This window comes from Colias croceus, chromosome 24, assembly GCF_905220415.1.
Source record: "Colias croceus chromosome 24, ilColCroc2.1".
NCBI classification, from domain to species: Eukaryota; Metazoa; Arthropoda; class Insecta; order Lepidoptera; family Pieridae; genus Colias; species Colias croceus.
The window spans coordinates 5,744,654-5,765,346 of record NC_059560.1 but is presented as its reverse complement, the minus strand read 5'-3'; the positions used below and the strand labels follow the sequence as shown (position 1 = coordinate 5,765,346).

At 32.7% G+C, this 20,693-nt stretch overlaps 2 protein-coding genes and 1 long non-coding RNA gene across 4 annotated transcripts in view; 1 reads left to right on the top strand and 2 right to left on the bottom strand.

Annotated features, from left to right (window-relative positions):
* The first annotated feature begins 2,066 nt into the window (after nucleotides 1–2,066).
* Nucleotides 2,067–2,416, top strand: LOC123702868. Its single transcript, XR_006752926.1, has 2 exons — nucleotides 2,067–2,103; nucleotides 2,220–2,416. It is a non-coding gene; the product is annotated as an uncharacterized LOC123702868 (long non-coding RNA).
* A 301-nt stretch (nucleotides 2,417–2,717) lies between these two features.
* On the bottom strand, nucleotides 2,718–3,698 carry LOC123702867. The gene has a single exon (XM_045650700.1). The coding sequence runs from the start codon at nucleotides 3,478–3,480 to the stop codon at nucleotides 2,827–2,829; it is 654 nt and encodes a 217-aa protein (XP_045506656.1). The 5' UTR covers nucleotides 3,481–3,698; the 3' UTR covers nucleotides 2,718–2,826.
* A 3,678-nt stretch (nucleotides 3,699–7,376) lies between these two features.
* LOC123702674 (mitoferrin) overlaps nucleotides 7,377–20,693 on the bottom strand; it is a 39,510-nt gene continuing 26,193 nt past the window's right edge. The window contains exons 5-7 of one of the 2 annotated variants that reach the window (XM_045650441.1): nucleotides 10,773–10,912; nucleotides 9,923–10,243; nucleotides 7,377–9,239 (exon numbers count right to left, since the gene is read on the bottom strand). In XM_045650441.1, coding sequence (XP_045506397.1) covers nucleotides 9,237–9,239; nucleotides 9,923–10,243; nucleotides 10,773–10,912 — 464 coding nt within the window. In that variant the 3' untranslated portion in view covers nucleotides 7,377–9,236. The remainder of the gene's footprint in view (nucleotides 9,240–9,922; nucleotides 10,244–10,772; nucleotides 10,913–20,693) is intronic. The other variant, XM_045650440.1, reaches the window with a different exon arrangement.

The window sequence follows — 20,693 nt, the reverse complement described above, 5'->3', positions numbered from 1 at the left end:
TTTTGATGATATTATCTGTAAAAAAGTGTTCTTTTAATAACACTAATTCAACTTGTTCGTGAATAGGTAATATTTTTAGAAAAGAGAATAATTTACTATAGTCGTCATTGTAAGTTGTTTTTAGATTACTTGGCACAATTACTTTTAGGATACGTAGCTGTAGTGAAAAAATACTGTCGAGATGTGTTTTGTATGTTCTCCCATAGCTTGATAGTCCGTATAGTATTATAGACTCCACCAGAGCTTTATAAAGTAACAGTAGCGTTTTGTATGGCACTTTGTATTTGATTAGAGAGAATTTAGCTAATATGGCTCTTAGCTTATCACAAACGTGGTTTATGTGAGCTTTCCAATTTAATCGATCGTCAATGATTAAGCCAAGATATGTGTGATTGCTAACGAGACCTATAGCGTCACATGAGCAAACATGTATAGCGTCGCATTTTTTGGAATGTAGGCAACTATGATTATGAGCTATTAATTTTGGTGAAATTGCACTGCGGTTATGACTTGAACTAACGTACATTAATTTTGTTTTGCAAGCATTGAGTACTAATCCTGCGTCGTGGGACCACCTAATGAGAGTATCAAAATCACTTTGAAGTTTTGTTAGAGCCTCATCTACACTATTACCAGTTGAAACTAGGCACGTATCATCAGCAAACTGATAGATCTCGCACTGTTTTAGTGCATTGGAGAGGCTGTTTACATATGTTAGATAGTGCAGCGGTCCGAGGACCGAGCCCTGTGCCGTGCCTTCCGTAACGTGTACTGGGTAGCTGTCAGCATTGAGGACTCGAACTTGATATGATCTATCTTGGAGATAATTCTCACACCATGTCAAGAGACTTCCTCTAATACCGCTATCATTTAGATTTTTTATCAGTGTGCTGTGCCTTAAGGTGTCAAACGCCTTACTATAGTCAATAAATACGATTAGGACATGCTTTTTACTGTCAAGGTGTTTATAAAGACTATCTGTAAAGGTGGAAAGCAGCTGTGTTGTATTTTTATGCGGTTGAAATCCGTATTGATTTTTTGTTAATATGTTGTTGCGTTCATAAAAACTGTAAATTTGGCTACTAATATACTTTTCTATTATTTTGTCAATAGTAGGTAATATGGTTATTGGTCTATATTTGTCATAATCGTTTCTGTTACCATTTTTATGAATTGGACGAACAATGCCTTTTTTAAGTTCTGTCGGATATTTACCACTTATGATGCTGGTGTTTATTAAATTTGCCAAGGTATTTTTTATTTTCTCACAAAGTAATTTGACGTCAATTGCTCTTATTCTATCCAACCCAGGAGCTTTGTTGCTATTTAATGCTCTAATTATTTTGGCCACTGAATTGGCGTCGGCTCTCTTAAATCGCATGCTTACATTTGCCGAGTGTTCATAGCATGTTTTATCAAGCAATGGTTCTACACATTTCGGGATTATTTGTTTGACACTGTTGTGAAAAGTTGAGGCAAAATTATTTGCAATATCGTTACTTGTTGTTCCTTTCTTAATAAATGCATTACGCAGTATTGAATCAATAGAAGATTTTATTCTACCAGTGAGTTTGTTAAGTATCTCCCACAGCTTTTTTGAATTATTCTTGTTTGAAATGATATTATATTTTGTGTATTTATTTTTTGTTTTATTAATTAATGAATTTACATAATTTCTATATTTATTATATTTTTGTTTAATAATATAATTATTTGTGTTTTTAGTCCACTGTATAAATAGTTTGTCTCTAGTTTCACAAGCTTGTATAACCTTCTTATTAATCCACTCGTTGTTATTTCGTTCTTTATTATTAGTCTTAATTTTAATAGTAAATTCACATTTTTCATAGCTGTTTTTAAATTGATCGTGTATATAGTTATATATATTAATTGGACATGTCATATTGTCCGTACATGTCCAATCTATTTGTTCTAGTAATGTATTTAATTTTTTATTATCTATCATAGTTTTATATTTTGTATCATCCTGTGTACAATCCCCGACGCAAGCGAGCATTACGGCCATATTACGGCCCGGTGATCCGCTAGTGTCGTACCGATCGCTGCTGTGAATAGATCTTTTGCGTGTGATCGAGTGTAGATGTGATCTATGCATGATTTACTTATTTTATTATTATATGTTTCGATTCTAGTGTAAGCTGTGATCCCACACAAAAGGCCTAGACCATGCATTGTATTATTATATTTATGTTTTATAGGAGTGTCTGATTGCAGATCTATGTTAATATCACCCAGTATATGAAGATCAGTTTTTATAGGGCACTTATTCATTATTAGTCTGTTAAGTTCATCGATAAATAAGTGTTTATTAGTGTTAGGGGGACGATATATTGCACAAATGTTTGTATTATAGTTTGTGTGAGTGGTTATTGTGAATAATACGTTTTCGAAATAATTTGTGTTTACATTGTGTACGTAACATGTATGTTTATTACTTACATATACAATAATACCCCCCACCCCTTTTACATTTTCTTAGAGACGTATACATTTGATAGCCGTTTAAGTGATATAAACTACTAATATTATCCGTAATGTTAACCTCAGTAAGTATAATAACATCAATGCGCTTTTGTGCGGATGATATACACTGTTGTAATGTAACAAAGTTTTTAATGACGGATCTTATATTAATGTGGATACACAATAGATTTATAGGCATATTGGGGATGTTGTTTAAAAAATTGTTTATATTTATACAATCGAAGACTTCATAGACATTATCTTGTAAACTATCCATATTATATTATACAATTTTATGATCTGTTGCAAGCGTTAACTACCTATTTAAATACAAAACAAAGTTTAGGATTTACTTTTTGCTATAGCGTGTATGTCCGCCGAGCTTCTAATAATATAAATTTTTGAACTATCATCTTTACGAGCTTTAACGAATCCTTTCTTAAACCATACATACTTGAAATTTAGATTGATTTTTAGTTCTTGCTTAGTTTCCCATAGCAAATTTTTATTCATTTTTGTCATGGCTTCTCTAATAAAAACGGTGTTGTTGTTATTTAGATGGGATGGGCAGACATCTGATACCTTAGTATTGTAGGATCTGGCAGCCGTTAGCCAATCTTCTTGTGCTTTTTCGTTTCTTAATTCCACCATTATATTAGCTGGTTGGTTTTTGCTTTGTAGTCGGCGTGAACTCCTGATACTTTCGACCGGCTGGTTAAGTTTTAGTGCCACCTTTTCTACTAACTTGTTGACAACCTCTGTAGCTTCATGCGGAATGTTTGCGATTTCCACGTATTTTGAGAGTTTTGCTTGTTCAATTTCTTGTAGGCGTTGCTCTAATGCACCGACACGAGTTTCTAGATTATTATTTCGGTTTGTTAGTTCGATGTTCTTCCGCTCTAGTGTTTTAAAAGTTTGTTTGAATGTATCCATGCTTTCTACGACTTCATCTAATTTAGCGCTATGAAATTGTAATGCTTCATTTAATTCGCGCATTTCACTTTTTATTGCTTTTTCGACTTCCCTCGTTATGTTACTCAGCAACTTTTTCGCGTTTATCTGTACATGGGTGTCGTCTTCATCGTCGTCTTCGGGAATAATAATAGATGAGTTACGTCTGGGTGACTCGCGCTGACATTCCAAGCAGGTCCATTCTAAACTAGGGGCAGCCTTAAGCGCGGCAATCTGCTTATTAGTTAGACCACTGCATCGGGTGTTAAGGCCGTGTACGCGGTCCGTGCGCTGTTTGGCTCAAATATGTGATTTTTCAAACCAGATTGTCCATCAACCACTTATCTTACAAACATATGAATTACTAATAATTTTAGGAAATTTTATTGTCTATATAGTTAGTTAAGAGTTTTTTTCAATTAATACAGTATTTGTGAATACCATCAAGATAACTGAGCCGATGATTACTTGATTTCGCTTTTAGTGTCAATTTCGAAGCTAAAAATATCTGAAATCGCTGACAGATCTAACACACAATTTTTTTTTACTAACTGCAAAAATCCTTATTAAAATAGTTAGTTAAAAGATTTTTTTATTTTGGACTCCTAACTTACGAAATTAAAATCCGAACAATGTGAATTTTTAGAAATTATAGTCGACAAAATGATTATTTTCACCAAGATATTTGACTTAGTTTAATATAATTTTTACATATTGCAATAAAAGAACGTCTTACTTATAAGATAAAATTTAAAAAATCAACTAAGGTACCTCTATTATTTTTCTACAATTTTTTTTAAAGTACTATAAAACACTGCGCGCGACCCGATTAAAATCAGTCGGCAGCGAGCCTTTCCAGAGAGAGGACATGTTGCTCGGCGCTCTCCTGTGGACTTATGCTGTTCATAGTAAAAGGATAGCGCAAGCCGCGATCTATCGTAATAGATCGCGGAGATTTTGACTTGCGTTAAATTGAATAAGCCCTCTTAAGATGAACAATTCTTTCACACTTGTTACACTCGCAACCAGGAATTGATTTGGTAACCGTTTTTTTACAAATATCGCACTTAGACATTGCGTTAGCGGGTAGATAGAAATATTTATAGTTGTATAAGGACGTGTATTATGCACGATCGTCTGTCAACGACTCTGACTTCATTCAACATTACTGCATCAGGCCTGATTTTGTTCTTGAAATAGGTTTTTATAAGCCAGAATTCATACATAAAATAACAACGAGTTTATTTAAAGATAAAATAAAAAACGATAATATTGTCCAACTGTTTATTTTCCTTGTTTCACATACCATCATGGCGGCTCTGTCCCGTTTCCTAATACTAACAATTTGACTCTCCTAATACACTTAACGCACGTTAATGTACCAACAATTTTGTCCTAGACAAATGTCGCTATTTGAAATAATTTTAATTAAATCTTTATTATATACAGGAAATAAAAATGTATTTATTTTACACTCATTTATTGTTTGTCTTGGTCAGTAAGCATTAGTTGCAATTTAATATCGACATTTAGTTCGTTCTTATTATTATGTAGTTATTATTATCTAGCTTTCCGCCCGCGTTTTCAAAGAAAAACCCGCATAGTTCCCGTTCCCGTGGGATTTCCGGGATAAAACCTACCCTATGTGTTAATCCAAGTTACTATATGTGTGCTTAATTTCATTGTAATCGGTTCAGTAGTATTTGCGTGAAAGAGTAACAAACACACACACATCCTCACAAACTTTCGCATTTATAATATTAGTAGGATAATTATTATGTAAAATATTTTTAAATTTAATTACTTCCGAAACCGTAACGAAAGCCGAGGTTTTCTTGGTTTTGATGTTATCAATTATTAATACGAATCAGTCTGATGACAGAAAATAATTTATACACAAACAATACTTAAATATACGAAACGAAAAAAAAAACTCGAATTTCAAATGAGCGACAATTGCCTGCCGTACATAGCACCTCATAGTTTTCCATCCTTTAGGATCACTTACTCTAACCGATGTAAGGGCCGTCGTCCACCAAAACTTGTAATTTGTTCCATTATCAAGTGGACAACAACCCTTATTCCCAACTCGAGCCGACGTTACTTACGCTGGGACTTCTCACATCCGATTGACATATGTCATTGGCAGATGTAAAAAGTCCCTTGCAATCTTTCAAAAAAATAATAATTTCTCACACCCTGTTTAAAATAAAACTCCAACGTTTGTACGAAGACACACTGATCTTACAGACGAAAACAATATCGTGATATTTTATTATTACAATATACATAATATATATATTTATATACAAAACGTAGGCTTGTAGGTTTGCATGAGCCGCTTATCAAGATATTAAAACACTTAACAAATTTGTTATTTTGGTGGCTATTCTCTTATGAGACTAACCAACATTGGAATAGTGATTACAATACAATTATGATACAGTTTTGCATTTTCTTTCATTTATTCTAAAATTCCAAAAAACACCAAAACAAAAAAAAAATATGGTATTTCATTATTATAATGTATAATCATGTCAATTTAAAAACAGTGGTCAAAATATAATTCAAGCCGTTATTTTGAGTAATTTTAATGTTATTTGTATATCTTGTAAGCGGCTTTTTTATTTAAAACATGTGCGCGGCACGAGTTAGTTTTACATCACACACACCTACATTACTATTGCATATTAGACGCTCAATAATCATAATCGAAAAGCAACCTTATGTTCACGACAAAAGAGTCGCGATTAACTGGATAAATTTTTAGTTCCATACGCCGTTATGTATACGGATATAACATAATTCCCAAAACCCTTAAATAACTCTATGTACAAACCAAAAAATATAAATCGTGCAAGTTTTCAAAGAGTTTGAAATCACAGCCTACTTATAATATAAGCTGAATGTACTGGGGTCTCACTACATCTATACGAATTGGCCTTTCCGTTATAAGGACGGATAGATGTAGTTCGTCCCTATTGCTAACACTTTAGTACGCACGTGCGTAGATTTTTTGACATTTTTTGTACATTTTTACAAACATACTGTTTGAGTGAGACTGGTGAATTTTAACTAGACTAGTTCATTTAAATTTAATTCCATTGACGCACAATAAACAATTACACTCACAATAACGCTCAAAAAGGCATAGGCAGGGTTTTCGATACAATAGACTTTGAACCTTACTGTCACGAAATAAGGTGCTAATTTCAATGCATGTTTTATACAACCCTACTCGGACATTTTAGACTTATAATAGGCGATTATGAGTAGTTGTTTATAGTACATCAATGGTTAGGTCACGTATTATCTTCGTCCAACTTAGGTCATATAAAACCACCAATTTTTGTCCAAAACATCTAATTTCAATAACATATTACCCTACTCCTGAATCTAATACGCATTTTAAAATATTACGGGCGACGTGAAAAAATATACTTATAAAAACAATCGGTAACCAAAACATTAAACAATTAAAAATATTTATACAATAAAATCAAATATGAGCCATACAATTTTATGCCTCGAATAAAATTTAGATCATTATTGACGAAGCAATTTAAAAATATCATCGGTATATAAAAACGTGATCGTGAATTTACGAATTGTTTCAATATCAATTAGATATTGTATGTCTTATTAAAACCGCATATTTAATTCTAAATATAGGCCTCTTAACATGCTAAGTTACTAACATGTTACCGAACGAAGCAAAAATATTAACACTCATATATTTAAACTTTTTTATAATTATTAATTGAACCAATAAACGTTTATTCATAGGCCTTTACAGGCTTCAAATATACGCATCCATTTTCAAAGTTACATAGCGTTGAAAACTGCACTTGCATTTTGACATTTCTAGTTTTATCTTCAAAAATACTTTCCAAATTGAACTCTAACTACATACAAATAAGGTTGATGTTTATAACAAAAAATAGTCATACTTTTATAGTGGCACCGACCACTGACTTCACTCACACTACACACGCGCGTGTGGATACACACACGCACGCACACATACATAGTATAGATATAACGTCAAACAATAAATCAATATACGCATAATATGTAAAATATAAAACAGCAACAGAAAATTTATTAACTCGTATGCGATAAAAAAATCAAAGGTAAGGGACAATTAATACTTAAATATCGACGCTATTTATAATGACTTACAGTTAATTTTATTTATAACATCACAGCTATATTCTAACGCATACATACGCACATACTCACACACATACACGCTCAGCTCAAGCACACACTTACTCTGCGCGAGTTATCTTAGTGTGGGTTATTTTAAAAAATAAATAACAATATAGTTATTGCCTCTCGCTCCATTCTATTGTAATTCCAATGATAAAGAACGAGACGACACGATTTGAGCTTGAACTATGTACACATTACTTTACGATTTACTAAAATTACGTTAGCGAAAATTCGATGCAATAATACTATTGAAGCGATCTCTTCAGAAATAAGCGATCATTTGTAGTAATAATTTCGTATGATAGATATTATATTGATAGTATTTTTTATTGATCGATAAGCAAAATGATTCGTGAGCAATGAATTCAAAATGGCGTCTGTTTTAAATTTCACGTCAATTTCGCGTTCGGTGATTCATCGAATGGTTTAAAAAAATAATCTCGCACAGAGTAACAAACAGGCCCGCTTATGTACAAGTGACGTAGCGAACGTAATCACAGATAATAAAATAAAAAACAAAACGCAGAACGGCGGGCCCGCGCACAGATACACAAAAAATATTTTTTTTTCTCGATAATATTATACTCTGTTAATAAACAACAAAACGCATAACAACAACAACAGGTGCCTTCCCCCACCCCATTTTTATATTTTCGTATGATTTTTGTAAATCACTGGTATATTTTCGTATTCGTATCGGTTCGACTGAAATCTAAATAGATGTTTATTGACATACCAAAAACGTTCAAAATAGGCCTATTATCCGACCGATTTAAAAAGATCGTTCTGTCCTGCTCTTACACATTACGTACAATGGACAGAAGGCTTTTAAATGGACCATTTTATGAGTTGGCCTTGTAGCGTTTTTTGTATGTCAATATAAATGGTACATTTTTATAGTGTTTCCAATGTACATAAAATCGATTACTAGTCTACGAATTCGAATGATGATTAGAATGAACTTTGTTCATACGGTAATATAAATTACAATTACAATTTTGAATAACAATTCGTGTTTTTTAATTGTTACTTTACTTAAAAATATATACAATTTTGATCCGTTCATAAACAAACTTGAATGTCACAAATTAATTTGGTATTGGATTAAAAGAGGAGTACTATGTATTAGTTTTACAAAACAAATTTAAATCAACAATTTACATTATTATTCTTACTACCACTTGACATAAATCACATAATATTTTAGAACATAACTTTAGCACTAGTAGAAGAGCTATTTCAAAAATGTGTTTTTTGTCAGTTAATATCATTTTTGGTGCAAAAAATTTACAGCCATTTTCTTCTTTTCAATCCATTATAATTTATAGGAGTAGTTGTCAGCCATTGTATTGCAGTTCCAAATCTTTCTTCAATCGTTCGCAGAGTAAGTCTAGTGTGTACAGTGTCACAAGTCTTGTGGTTATGTGTGTGTGGAGGTGTTTATATGCCTGGGGGTGTTTGTCTCTGGGGGTGTTTATGTGTGTGGGGGTGTTAGGGGGTGTCGGGGGGTGTTGGGGGTCTATGTAGCGGCCGGTTCGGGCGCGAGACGCAGCGCGGGCGCCTCCTCGAGCTCCACCTGAACATATTCACTGTTGGACACCGTTATTTGTTTAACAACTTTGGGGGTAGGAAGAGATATAAAATGGAAAGTGCTAAGTAAGGTAAAAAAATTAAGTATGCAATAAGATAATCAAGATTTAGGGCTTGTTTCACAGCATGCATATAATATCCCTAATAAAATTTTGATATACATTTTCATTGTAGTTTAATTGACAGATAAGCTTAACAGAAAATATTAGGAAGCTGTGTAACTGTCTCTAACAGCTGATTCTTAAGTGATATAAATTTAATTGAATATCATGATATTAAGTTGTTATTATTAAGGGACACAGATAATATTTATTGTGCATATTTCAATCTTGGATAAATCATTATTTTATTCATTCATTGTCAAGAACCTTTTTATGAATTGGATTGAAAATATTAAAGAACCAAATTAATTTAAATTATGCATATCCTTATTATGCACTTTAAGAGCAGTTTCTCAGATCAGACTAAACAATAAAAAATAGTTAAATAATAATTAAAAAATATATTTAATACAACTGAATAAAGTCTTGTTAACTAATTATAACTTAAGAAGGGATGAACAGATTTTGTTGATGTTTAATTTCTTCATTTATATCCGACTGGAAGCAGATTTTAATGACTTTGGTTTGGTCAATTCATAACTAACAATTCAGAACTAGCATTCAATACTAAAAATACGTACCGTATTCAATGCGTGCTTGAGCGTTTCGTACGTCAACCAACAAATCGCCGCTGCGGGCATTTGATACAGCACCCTCGCGGCCACGCCTTTAAAGAACCCCCTTGGTCCGGACGTTCGTAGTACAAGTCCCGCTGCGCTAACTAGGCCCTCAGCCCCCCGTTCCTGTGTGTTTAGGAGCGTTTTGCACACGTCTAGCGGTGTTGTGGCCGCTGCGGCTAGTGCGCCCGCACACGCGCCCGCCGTGAGGTGCGCGCGGGGCTCGTACCCGCGGGTCGGGTTTAGGCGCGATTGGCACCATTCGTATGTTACGAAGTGTACCGCCTGGAATGGGTTGTTGGAACTTTAGTATAGGTTATATTATTTGTTAATAGGCTGATTCATAGCGGCAGTCTTGCGAAACATTTACCACGCGAAACTGCACTATGTAGATCCGCCTATTGTCATTTCGGAAAATTCATGTATTTAGTCGTTTTTTTTTTGCGTTTTAAAACATGCAGACGCATGGCCTGGTGGTTAAGCGACCCACGCCGCTTATAAGCATCCTTTCCAATATGAAGTGTTGAACACATTCCGTGTTGGCGTTTCCAAAAACTAAATTGTGATTTCTATCGCAATTTTGTTAAATCAGGCGTTAAATAATACGATTATGCAACTGAGAGTAAGTAGATATAATTGAAGCTGCACATTAGATCAAAATATATCTACTGAAGCTACTAAAATAATATTTTTATTATTTGGATTAATGTTATGTACATATATCACAGTTTCTACTCTGAACCGAATGATAATAGTTCACAACAAATTCCAAAATTTAAAAAAAAAAATATTTCAAAAAAACTAGGGTAGTTACCTGAAACGGTACATTCATCGTGACTTGCGTGCCGTACGAGCGGTAGAACGCTCGCAGCCCCTCAGCGCGATAGACGTGCCGCGCGCACTCCCATACGCCGCGGTACGGCGAGTTAAGCATTTGCAACCGTTGTTTGACCACTGAAAATTACAGGTTTCAATGTTAGCATTTTATAGGACATTAGTTTGATATTCACAGCAAGTGAAACTTATTTAGGCGAGTTGAGAGTAAAATTTAAAGGTCGCGTCATGACAATAGAGTTTTGTTCCATGTACCCGGACTAAGCGGTTTGGATCGACATTCTTTATTCGAACCGCTAGGGACTGGAACACGCTTCCTGAATCTGTGTACCCCGATGAGTACAATATGGGGGTCTTCAAGAGGAGAGTGAACAGGTACATTCTAGGGAAGCACGCTCCATCTTAGGCCACATCTCAGCTTACCATCAGGCGAGATCGTGGCCAAACGCTTCCCTATTGCAGCATAAAAAAAAAAAACGTAAGGGACTAAGGCGACGATTTTGGTATCTTTGAATCTTGCCAAAGAAGTTTCATTTCTGATACGTGTAATAGGCACACACGCTTTTTTTGTAATCATTATTTATGGCAAAACAAATGATATCAAAATACAATAATAATAAATTTCTCTTTTTCCTATCACATTAATTGTCAGAATTAATTCATTGAAAGTTTTTAGGTCGATATATTGCGACTTCCTCCTTTAGAATAAAACAGTATTGTTTTATCACTAACTACGTGTTCCAAACAAAAACATCTATTTACGATACTATCGCGCCGGTCATGGCCCTATAAACGCGACCAAAAATGAATTACAATGTAAACATTTAATCGACCACTTCGTTGATATAAAAGAGACGAATAAAAACTGCATTTTGCACGTGACTAACTCCCATAATACGATTTTATAGGAGCGAGTGAACGACCTCCGACCTCTGATAAGGAACCGTATAGTATATTTATTATGGCAACACTTATCAAGTACAGGGCTACTATAGGACACTGGTGAAGCGATGACCCGGGAGGGTCGTTTTCGTATATGGGTTACGAAATTGTTTTCATGTTTTGTTTATATTTTGTTTTGTAAAGTGACACTTCTACAGGCGCATGAGTGTAACTTTTTCACGGATGGAACGCAATAATAATAATGTGCACAGCTTTTTTCGGAGAAGAGGGAGAGAGAGAGAGTGAGAAAGGACGAACGTAGCATAGCTAGTTTCACTTCTGACATGTGTACTTTGTACGCACGCACTATTTTTTGTTCTAGGTATCAGCGGGAAGGTAATTAAACATTTTTATAATTTTGTGTGTTTAGTTTCGCCCGGAAGAAAGAGCATCGAAGGTAATGAAGTTATTTATGAAGTTCTGCTATCGCATCCCAAACACATATTATTATGCTTATCTTATACAGACCTATGACACACAACTTATAATTATTTGTAGGTATAATATCATTGTCAGTTTTTAGGGTTCCGTACTCAAAGAGTAAAACGGCCTAAGCCTCCGCTGTCTGTATGTCTGTATCTCATAAACCGTGATAGCTAGAAAGTTGAAATTTTGACAAATGATGTTTTTCCGTTGCCGCTATAACAACAAATACTAAAAATAAAAAGGATATATATTAAGGAACCCCTTTTAATAAATTATTTTCTATTATAGATGAAAGTACGGAACCCTTCATGCGCGAGTCAGACTCGCACTTGGCTGGTTATTTTTTTAATTCCTCATACATTGATAGCATTCGAAAAATAGCGACAAGTGAGTGTATAGGTTATCTATTTAGAAGAATTTTACAAAGCATGTTTTCAACACCATTTGAATTATTAATACAGTGATAAAAATATGTATATTTTTTTATTACTGTCTAGTGACTAGACAGTAATAAAAAATATTTTATTCATAGATAAAATAAATTCAAAAGTCAACTCAAAGAATAGAAATGACAATTTTATATCTCGAATTTTCAACCAGTTTTTAATTTATTACCTAGTGCCAAATTAAAATTCATGCAAATCTATTCAGCCGTTTTTGTCTAGGTAACAAGCAAAAACTATTACATTCTGATATAATATAAAATCATTTGCATTCACATAATCAAATATTTATAATGTAGTAGCAACCCGCGGCTTCGCTCGTGTAGATAAACTACACGATCTTAAAAAAATTAGGAATTATGTTTTCGGGAACATCAGTTAAAAATCAGAGTAGATGGTATTCCACTGTATCGAATAAAAAATGTTTATTTTAAAGACAATTTGGGTTTCATATCATGTGCGCGGATTTTAATTCAAGTTTACTAAATATAAAAATCGTCAAAATTATTAATTCATAGTTGCTTTTAATGAATAGCAGAATAATTAACTCATAATATGATTTGAATATTCAAATTTAAAATAACGTATTAAAAAGCTAAGTTAAAAAGATACTAATATTATAAATGCAAAAGTAACTCTGTCTGTCTGTCTGTTACCTGAACCAATTTGCATGAAATTTAAATACTAAAAAAAGTAAAGATACCAAGAGCTTTATCCTATCACTATATTAAAACACTGTTATCCAAAGCCCGTTGATTATGTTTATCGTGAGGCCACGACCTTTAACAAATAGGTATGTACTGCATACTGTGTTACTGTGCTATTTATTACACCGGTCGCTATCTGTTGTTTTTAAGATGTTTTATATTTATACTAGATATTAAAAAACAAAACAATAAATTTGGAGAAACGTATAAGAATCTTTCACCTAAATGCGGAAGATAAATTTGAAAATACTACACTGTTAAGTTGTTAACAAATTATTATCTACTAGCGGTCCGCCCCGGCTTCGCCCGTGGTACATATTTCGCAATAAAAAGTAGCCTATGTTCTTTCTCAGGGTCTAAAGATTGTCTGGCCAAATTTCATCAAAATCGGTCCAGTAGTTTATGAGCCTATTCATTACAATCAAACAAACAAACAAACAAACAAAGTTTTCCTCTTTATAATATTAGTGTAGATTAATTTGTTCTATCTGAACGCCTTTTCGGCACAGTGGTTATCGCGTCAAGCGTGACATTATTGAGCTGTTGAGTTCTACGTCCAGTAAAGACCACTAAAAAGGTCTTATTTTGAATTTTTGACATTGCACGAAAGTCTAAACTCCTACTTCTATATCAAAAGTTTCTTCCATACTACAGAAGAGAAAACATGACTCATACTTTTTGACATTATTGAAATCGCCTATCTATTACTACCAACTTTACTTCCGTCTTCCTATTGGCTAAAACTACCCCTATCACGGTAACAAAACTCACACTCGCCGATATCTCACTATACCTATAAACATCATCCGTTTATCACAGTCCACGTGCGTGTCTGCCGATACTGTTATCACCCGCGAACCGCGTCCTTCAACTATAAACCCATATCGCGTCGAGTCGTTGACTCGCACTGTACTAACCCATATAAATCTCTTTCATTGATGAATACAGGGGAATTGCGGTCGAGTTGCAGCGAACTTTGTTTTAAGTTTTTACTAGATAGAATCGAGAAGCGAACCAATGGTAGTTAAAAGAAATGGTAACAATTTAACAGCAATAAGATTAATAATAATCAGCTTTTTTGAAGTGAAACTTCTTTATCGGGGTTGGAAAAAAATTTAGTGTATAATTTTTTCGTTACGCGTGACATTTTTCCGTTACGCGCCATCTTTTTCTTATCCTTACCACGCGTGATTCGACGTATTTCTGTAAAGTTGCATATGGTAAATTATTTTTTGAAAAATAAGGTCATAAAGAAGTTTCACTTCTTACGTGCGTACACTAGTACACGTAGGTACACATTTTTTTTTTGTAATAGGGAGAAACGAAATAAGAATTGACTGCTATAAAATTTATTTGTATTGAGAAAATCCTTGGTTATAAAAAGCAATACAATAACATGAATGCCTTTTTTTGTGTGGTTTTATTAATAAAGATTTGTAAAATGTATGTTTGTCTATTTTAATTTATATATAATTTATATTTTATAATATAAGAAACGCTTTGTGTGAAAAACGACTACCGGTTTGTATATAAAGATGGATTGTTTATTTATTTATACATTTCACATTTTCTGTAAATGAACACTTTTTCAAATATATTTTTCAATTTGAGCATGACTTAAGAACGCGACTAAAGTCAAATCACCAATCAACATTTAGTTGATACGTGTAATATTCAAGACCAAATATAAAAAATAAAATATATGTAAAACTTGATGATATTTTCGATTATCCTGTTTGATCAAAAACATAAAATATTGAAATTGACTCGATAGAAATAATTCACGAAGTTACCTCTAAATTTCACACTTTGACGTTTTTTACTTGACATGGTTATGCCTATTATGTTATTTTTTTCATAAACAATTATATTGAAACATTTGTGAGAACTTTGTTATACCACTTTTGTCTAATTACTTTTTGTTATGATTTAATCACGATAAAACACTTTTGGCGCTTACTATATTTTTAATTACGCAAGAAATCATCTTGCATCGCACGTTCTAGGAGCTTCAAACATAATTCTATTTCATACATCAGACGCTATCGCTCCGTTGAGACGAGTAGACCATGCTTAAATTGCTGTGCCGCGCGCCGATTTTTTTAATAATATTGTTTCAATATTGTTTTTTTGAAAATGGTAAACAACAAAAGACAATTGAAACTTCAGAAACGAGAACTAAAAGAGATTCATATTTAAATGATATCTAACTAATTTTCGAAGATAAGTATAGTATTGTAATCATATTATTAAATACCTAATTATTATTTATAATAAATAATAATAATTATTATTTATTAATATGTATTAATAAAAAATACGACTTTCGATTCATTTCAGAAACTTTATGCAGGTGAGTTTAGATATTACATAAATATGTAATATCTTATCACACTCACACGAATTTATGCAAATGCATAAATTCGTTTCCGTGGGCTGAGTATTGACGCGACGATCTTAGGTATACAAACATATATATAGGTATATATTATATGTATACAAATATTTCATTCATAGTGTTACATAAATAAAATCAAGAAAGATTTATATGTACCTAGTATATTTTTTTATTTATTACTTATTACCATTACTACTATGATTACCTACTACCTATTTGTAGATTCCTATGGTTGTTCCAGTAAATAACGTAAATAGGTTGTGAATAGTAGATATATATAATATAATATATTCACAATCTGTATTATAATAATCACTGGTGCAGTGAACTCCCATAAATAATTATAATCCATACTATAATATTATAAATGCGAAAGTAACTCTGTCTGTCTGTCTGTTACTCAATCACGCCTAAACTACTGAACCAATTTGCATGAAATTTGGTATGGAGATATTTTGATACCCGAGAAAGGACATAGGCTACTTTTTATTGCGAAATACATATGTACCACGGGCGAAGCCGGGGCGGACCTCTAGTAAATTATAAAGTTATACCTGCTCATTATTTGAAATCTATCGTAAAATTAAATAAAATAAGTAACTTTACTCGTCTAAATATTTGTATATATAAAAATGAAACCCGTTTCGCGTTGTCACGGTATCACGTGTGAACGGCTGAACCGATTTCGATAATTCTTTTTTTATTGTATCCCTTGAAGGATGAAGGATGGTTCTCATGTAGAGAAAACGTAAATATGTACGTTTTCTCTACATGAGACTACGTTACAAATAAAATACATATATCATTCATAAGTAACACGCGAAACGGAGCGCTCTCGATTGCGCTCATATGAAACAACATTCAGTACAATGCCTACATACGAAATCCAATAAGAGAAATTTCGCGACAGTCCTGCGCGTTGGAGCACGCACGCGCGCATTTTTGGAGCGCCGGTTTCAAGCGACGGTGATAGCAGCAATTGCGCGCGACGCGACGGCGACCTTGCCACTCCTATATTATAAACAAACACTATGAATAGGGTTGCCAACTTTTTTTACAAGAAATAAAGTACGTATATTCATTATTCAGGTCTCTCTCTCTCTCTTGTCGGTCCCTCATGTCTGAGGATCGTGGTCAGCATCAGGGTTGCATCTGGAGCGGATGATTTGCCTCCACCGGTCTCTGTCCATGGCGTCTCTTACGACCGTGTAAAAAAAAATATTAAACAGTATTTTAGCAAAACAAACAGTATTTATTGTAGTGTGTGCCCTCTGACTAAATAAAAAAAAATTGTGAGCGTCTAAATGTAACACATTATACTGTCTATATTATGTGTTTGCACTTTTATGCTGAAAACAGTCTTTTGTATAAATACTTTTTATTTGTTAAACAGTAAAAAGTATAATTTAGTGAAAAACAGTAGAATACTGTTTGGCAACCCTAAGTATGAATACACTCGCGAATGCAAATTCGGGGATTTTCTAATTTTGCTAAATTTTTGCGTTTGTAGTAGTGTATGGTCAGCAAATAAAAAAAACAACATTTTATTTTTAGTTTTTATTATATATACAGGGTTACTTGTAAAACACTAGCAACCTCGCAGGACAAGATACCTTACATCATAAGTAACAACATTAATAATTGTTCTACGACTTTTGATATTATGTTAGATTTTATTTTCATAAAAAAATAAATGTTCATTTCATTTTCCGTTTGAATATTATAAACTCTACGCGCAGCTCAAAAATTACGTAAACAAGAAGCGAACGGGAGGGGAAAGGGGGCGTCGCGTCGCGGTTGTCCTTTCGATGATGAGTAGAACATAGACTTACAAACGTTAGGAGAGTACAATAAAAGCTTAAAAAATCATTTAAAAATAATTTATTTCGTTATGCCAACAGCCAAAAGTCGTAGAACAAATGTTACTTATGATGTTAGCTATCCTGCGAGGTTGCCGGTATTTTACAAATAACCCTGTATATGGGATTTTAAATTAAACTATATGTGTTTCTCCTCTGAAAAAGATGAAACTTTATTTTAATATTTGCACATTTAACATACGTATAACTTTTACATTAACAATTAACAATATAAAGTTACAACACTTACACACAAATTAAACACTTCAACAAATATTATAACAATAATAACAAATAATAACAACAATCAACAAATACAAAATTTAACAATTACGTAATAATTATAACTTTTGAATGAAATGTGTGCTTTATGTTCTAACGGTACCAAGCGACTCACGGACTGCACGTGGTACCTGCGGACAGCGTAAACTGGTTTATTCTGGTTTTGTGCGTGTTTCCACTTTCAACTATCAAGTGACGATTTATTTATTTGTTTTGTTTCGTAATTATTACGGTCAAATATTAATAACGAAACAAATTATTATGGATACGATATTTTATTGTTTCACGGTAGTCGTTTTGTCGTTTGCTCAAGAACGTGAAATTGAATGATAATTATTTTTTTTTTATAAAGTCAAAACCATTTTCTTTCAAATAAAAACTTGTTTTTATTGAAAACAAAAATCAGAGTGTTGCTAGGAATAAGTATAAAATTAAATAGTAATGTAAGGATATCGAAACATTTTTGTATAGGCCTGAACGTTATAGTGGAAACGCGCTCTAAGATCTGAGTAATATACACACCACTAGATATGCAAAAATTTCTCCAAGCTAATTTACCTTGTACTAATATTATACTAATATTGTACTAATATTGTAAATGTGAAAGTAACTCTCAATCACGCCTACTGAACCAATTTGCATAAAATTTGGTATAGAGATATTTTGATACCCGAGAAAGGACATAGGATAGGTTTTATCCCGGAAATCCCACGGGAACGGGAATTATGCGGGTTTTTCTTTGACTGCGCGGGCGATGCCGCGGGCGGAAAGCTAGTATATAATAAATATAATATAAAGTATAAACACAACAATTTAACATTCATTCAAATCATACAAACAAACAGACATAAACAAACAGACAGAATTTTTTACGGATTCGTGCTCTATACTGTTTCCCTAATATCGTTTTTTTGAATATATTACATACGTATACACTTTTTTTACTGTTTTATTATATACGTATAGATTATCATCAATAGTTATAAATAAAAATTAAAAAATAATAATAAATTATCATATTACATAATTTGCCATGATTTCAACTTCACTGTATACTAACTACCGAAAATACGCGTTGAACGCGCGAAGAATATTGTGTTTAATTTAGCGTCCGATGAACTTTACGTAAGTACGGTGAGCCGTGTATGATGGAAGAATGATTGCGCGCGGCATGGCGCGCTAGGGCGGGGCCCATAACTTTAGAAATTCTCTGACTTTATGCCCACTCTTAATATGTCCATAACTTTATAATCTAAATTCTAAAACATTGTCGAATAAGCTTTGTCGAAGCCTCAACTATACATATTTGCGATATTAAAACAATATTTTTGGCCTTCAATACTATAGTTATACTTATAACGTTAACAATCAAGACATCTATCATTTAATTACATAATCGAATCTCATCAAAACAGTACAATTACCTTATATTACACGATCGTTGAATTGAATTGAATTTTAAATAGAAAACAATGACGCTAAATGTGTTAATGTTAAGGACGGAAAGTATTTGAATATTTACATTAAGTGGACTTTGATAACTGCAAAATAATTACAATCCTATTTTATCAAACTCAAACATTTATTTATTCAATTAGACTTCTAGAAGCACTTTTGCATCACATATTTTTAAAATTTACCACCGATTCGGAAAGCAGTATCTATGGAGAAGAACCGGGAAGAAACTGCTAATATTATGAACGTGAAAGTTTGCGAGAATGGATGTATGTTACTCCTTCACGTAAGAACAGCTGGTCGCATACGAGTGAGGCCACGCGGGCTCTTGACAGTGTTCTGTCTGTAACTTTACATAGACGATATATACCTATTCATGAGTATTTCTTTTATCTATGAATAGGTGAATAGGTACCTAATATCTATAATGCCTCAGGTCTAATTTTTTTTTTCAATCATTTATTTCTGGGCTTTTGAACGAATGTTCATGGCAGCCCCATTGCATATTTATTTTTATTCAATACATTTTTATGACAAACATATTAAATCGAAGAGACCGTTCAGGAAATTTAACTTTAAATTAATTTAAAATTTTATTAATTTAAATTTTTAAAGGGTATCATTTAAGCTATCACCAATTTAATTAGTTTTGTGTTTCTTAAATAATAGGGTTTGTCCTCAAAATAGTAGATCTGTCACCAAAATGTAGTCACCAAACAATGCAAAATCAGTTCCACAATAAATCACCTAAAATCCTGAGATATAAGGTCTAGTACCAAATAAATGTTTTTGTATGTATTATAATAGGTGTGTCCTAATAAGTATTTAAGCAAACTAATTTAAAGAGATCACCAATAAATCATATTATGTTACTAAAAGTTAAAATAATCAATATTTATTCTTAAAAATAATAACCACTGAATAATCAGCTCTGGTTTAATAGCTGGCTTATGGTTAGCATAATTGTAGATAAAACACTTAATTAAAGTTAAAATAATCAATATTTATTGTTACAAAACAATAATCACTGAATAATCAGCGCTGGTTTGGATTTATTTGGTGACAGATCTACCATTCTGAGCACAGAGCTATTATTTAAGTAACAAAACTGTTATTATAAGAACGAAGTTTATATTCATGTAATGCAATGTAATTTTATTGGTTATCGATCTCTTATTTTACACATATAATAACATTAATTTGATAATTCATACCTGGGAACAATTTTTGTTTATCTGAGAACGAAAATATTTCGTGGTGATAGATCTATTTATCAAATATAAATTTTGGTGATAGAAAATATAGTTCCCATTTTTAAATTAATTTAAAAAGTTAAATTTCCTCAATGCACATGCATTAAGGAAAATGGATACATATTAAACATTACTT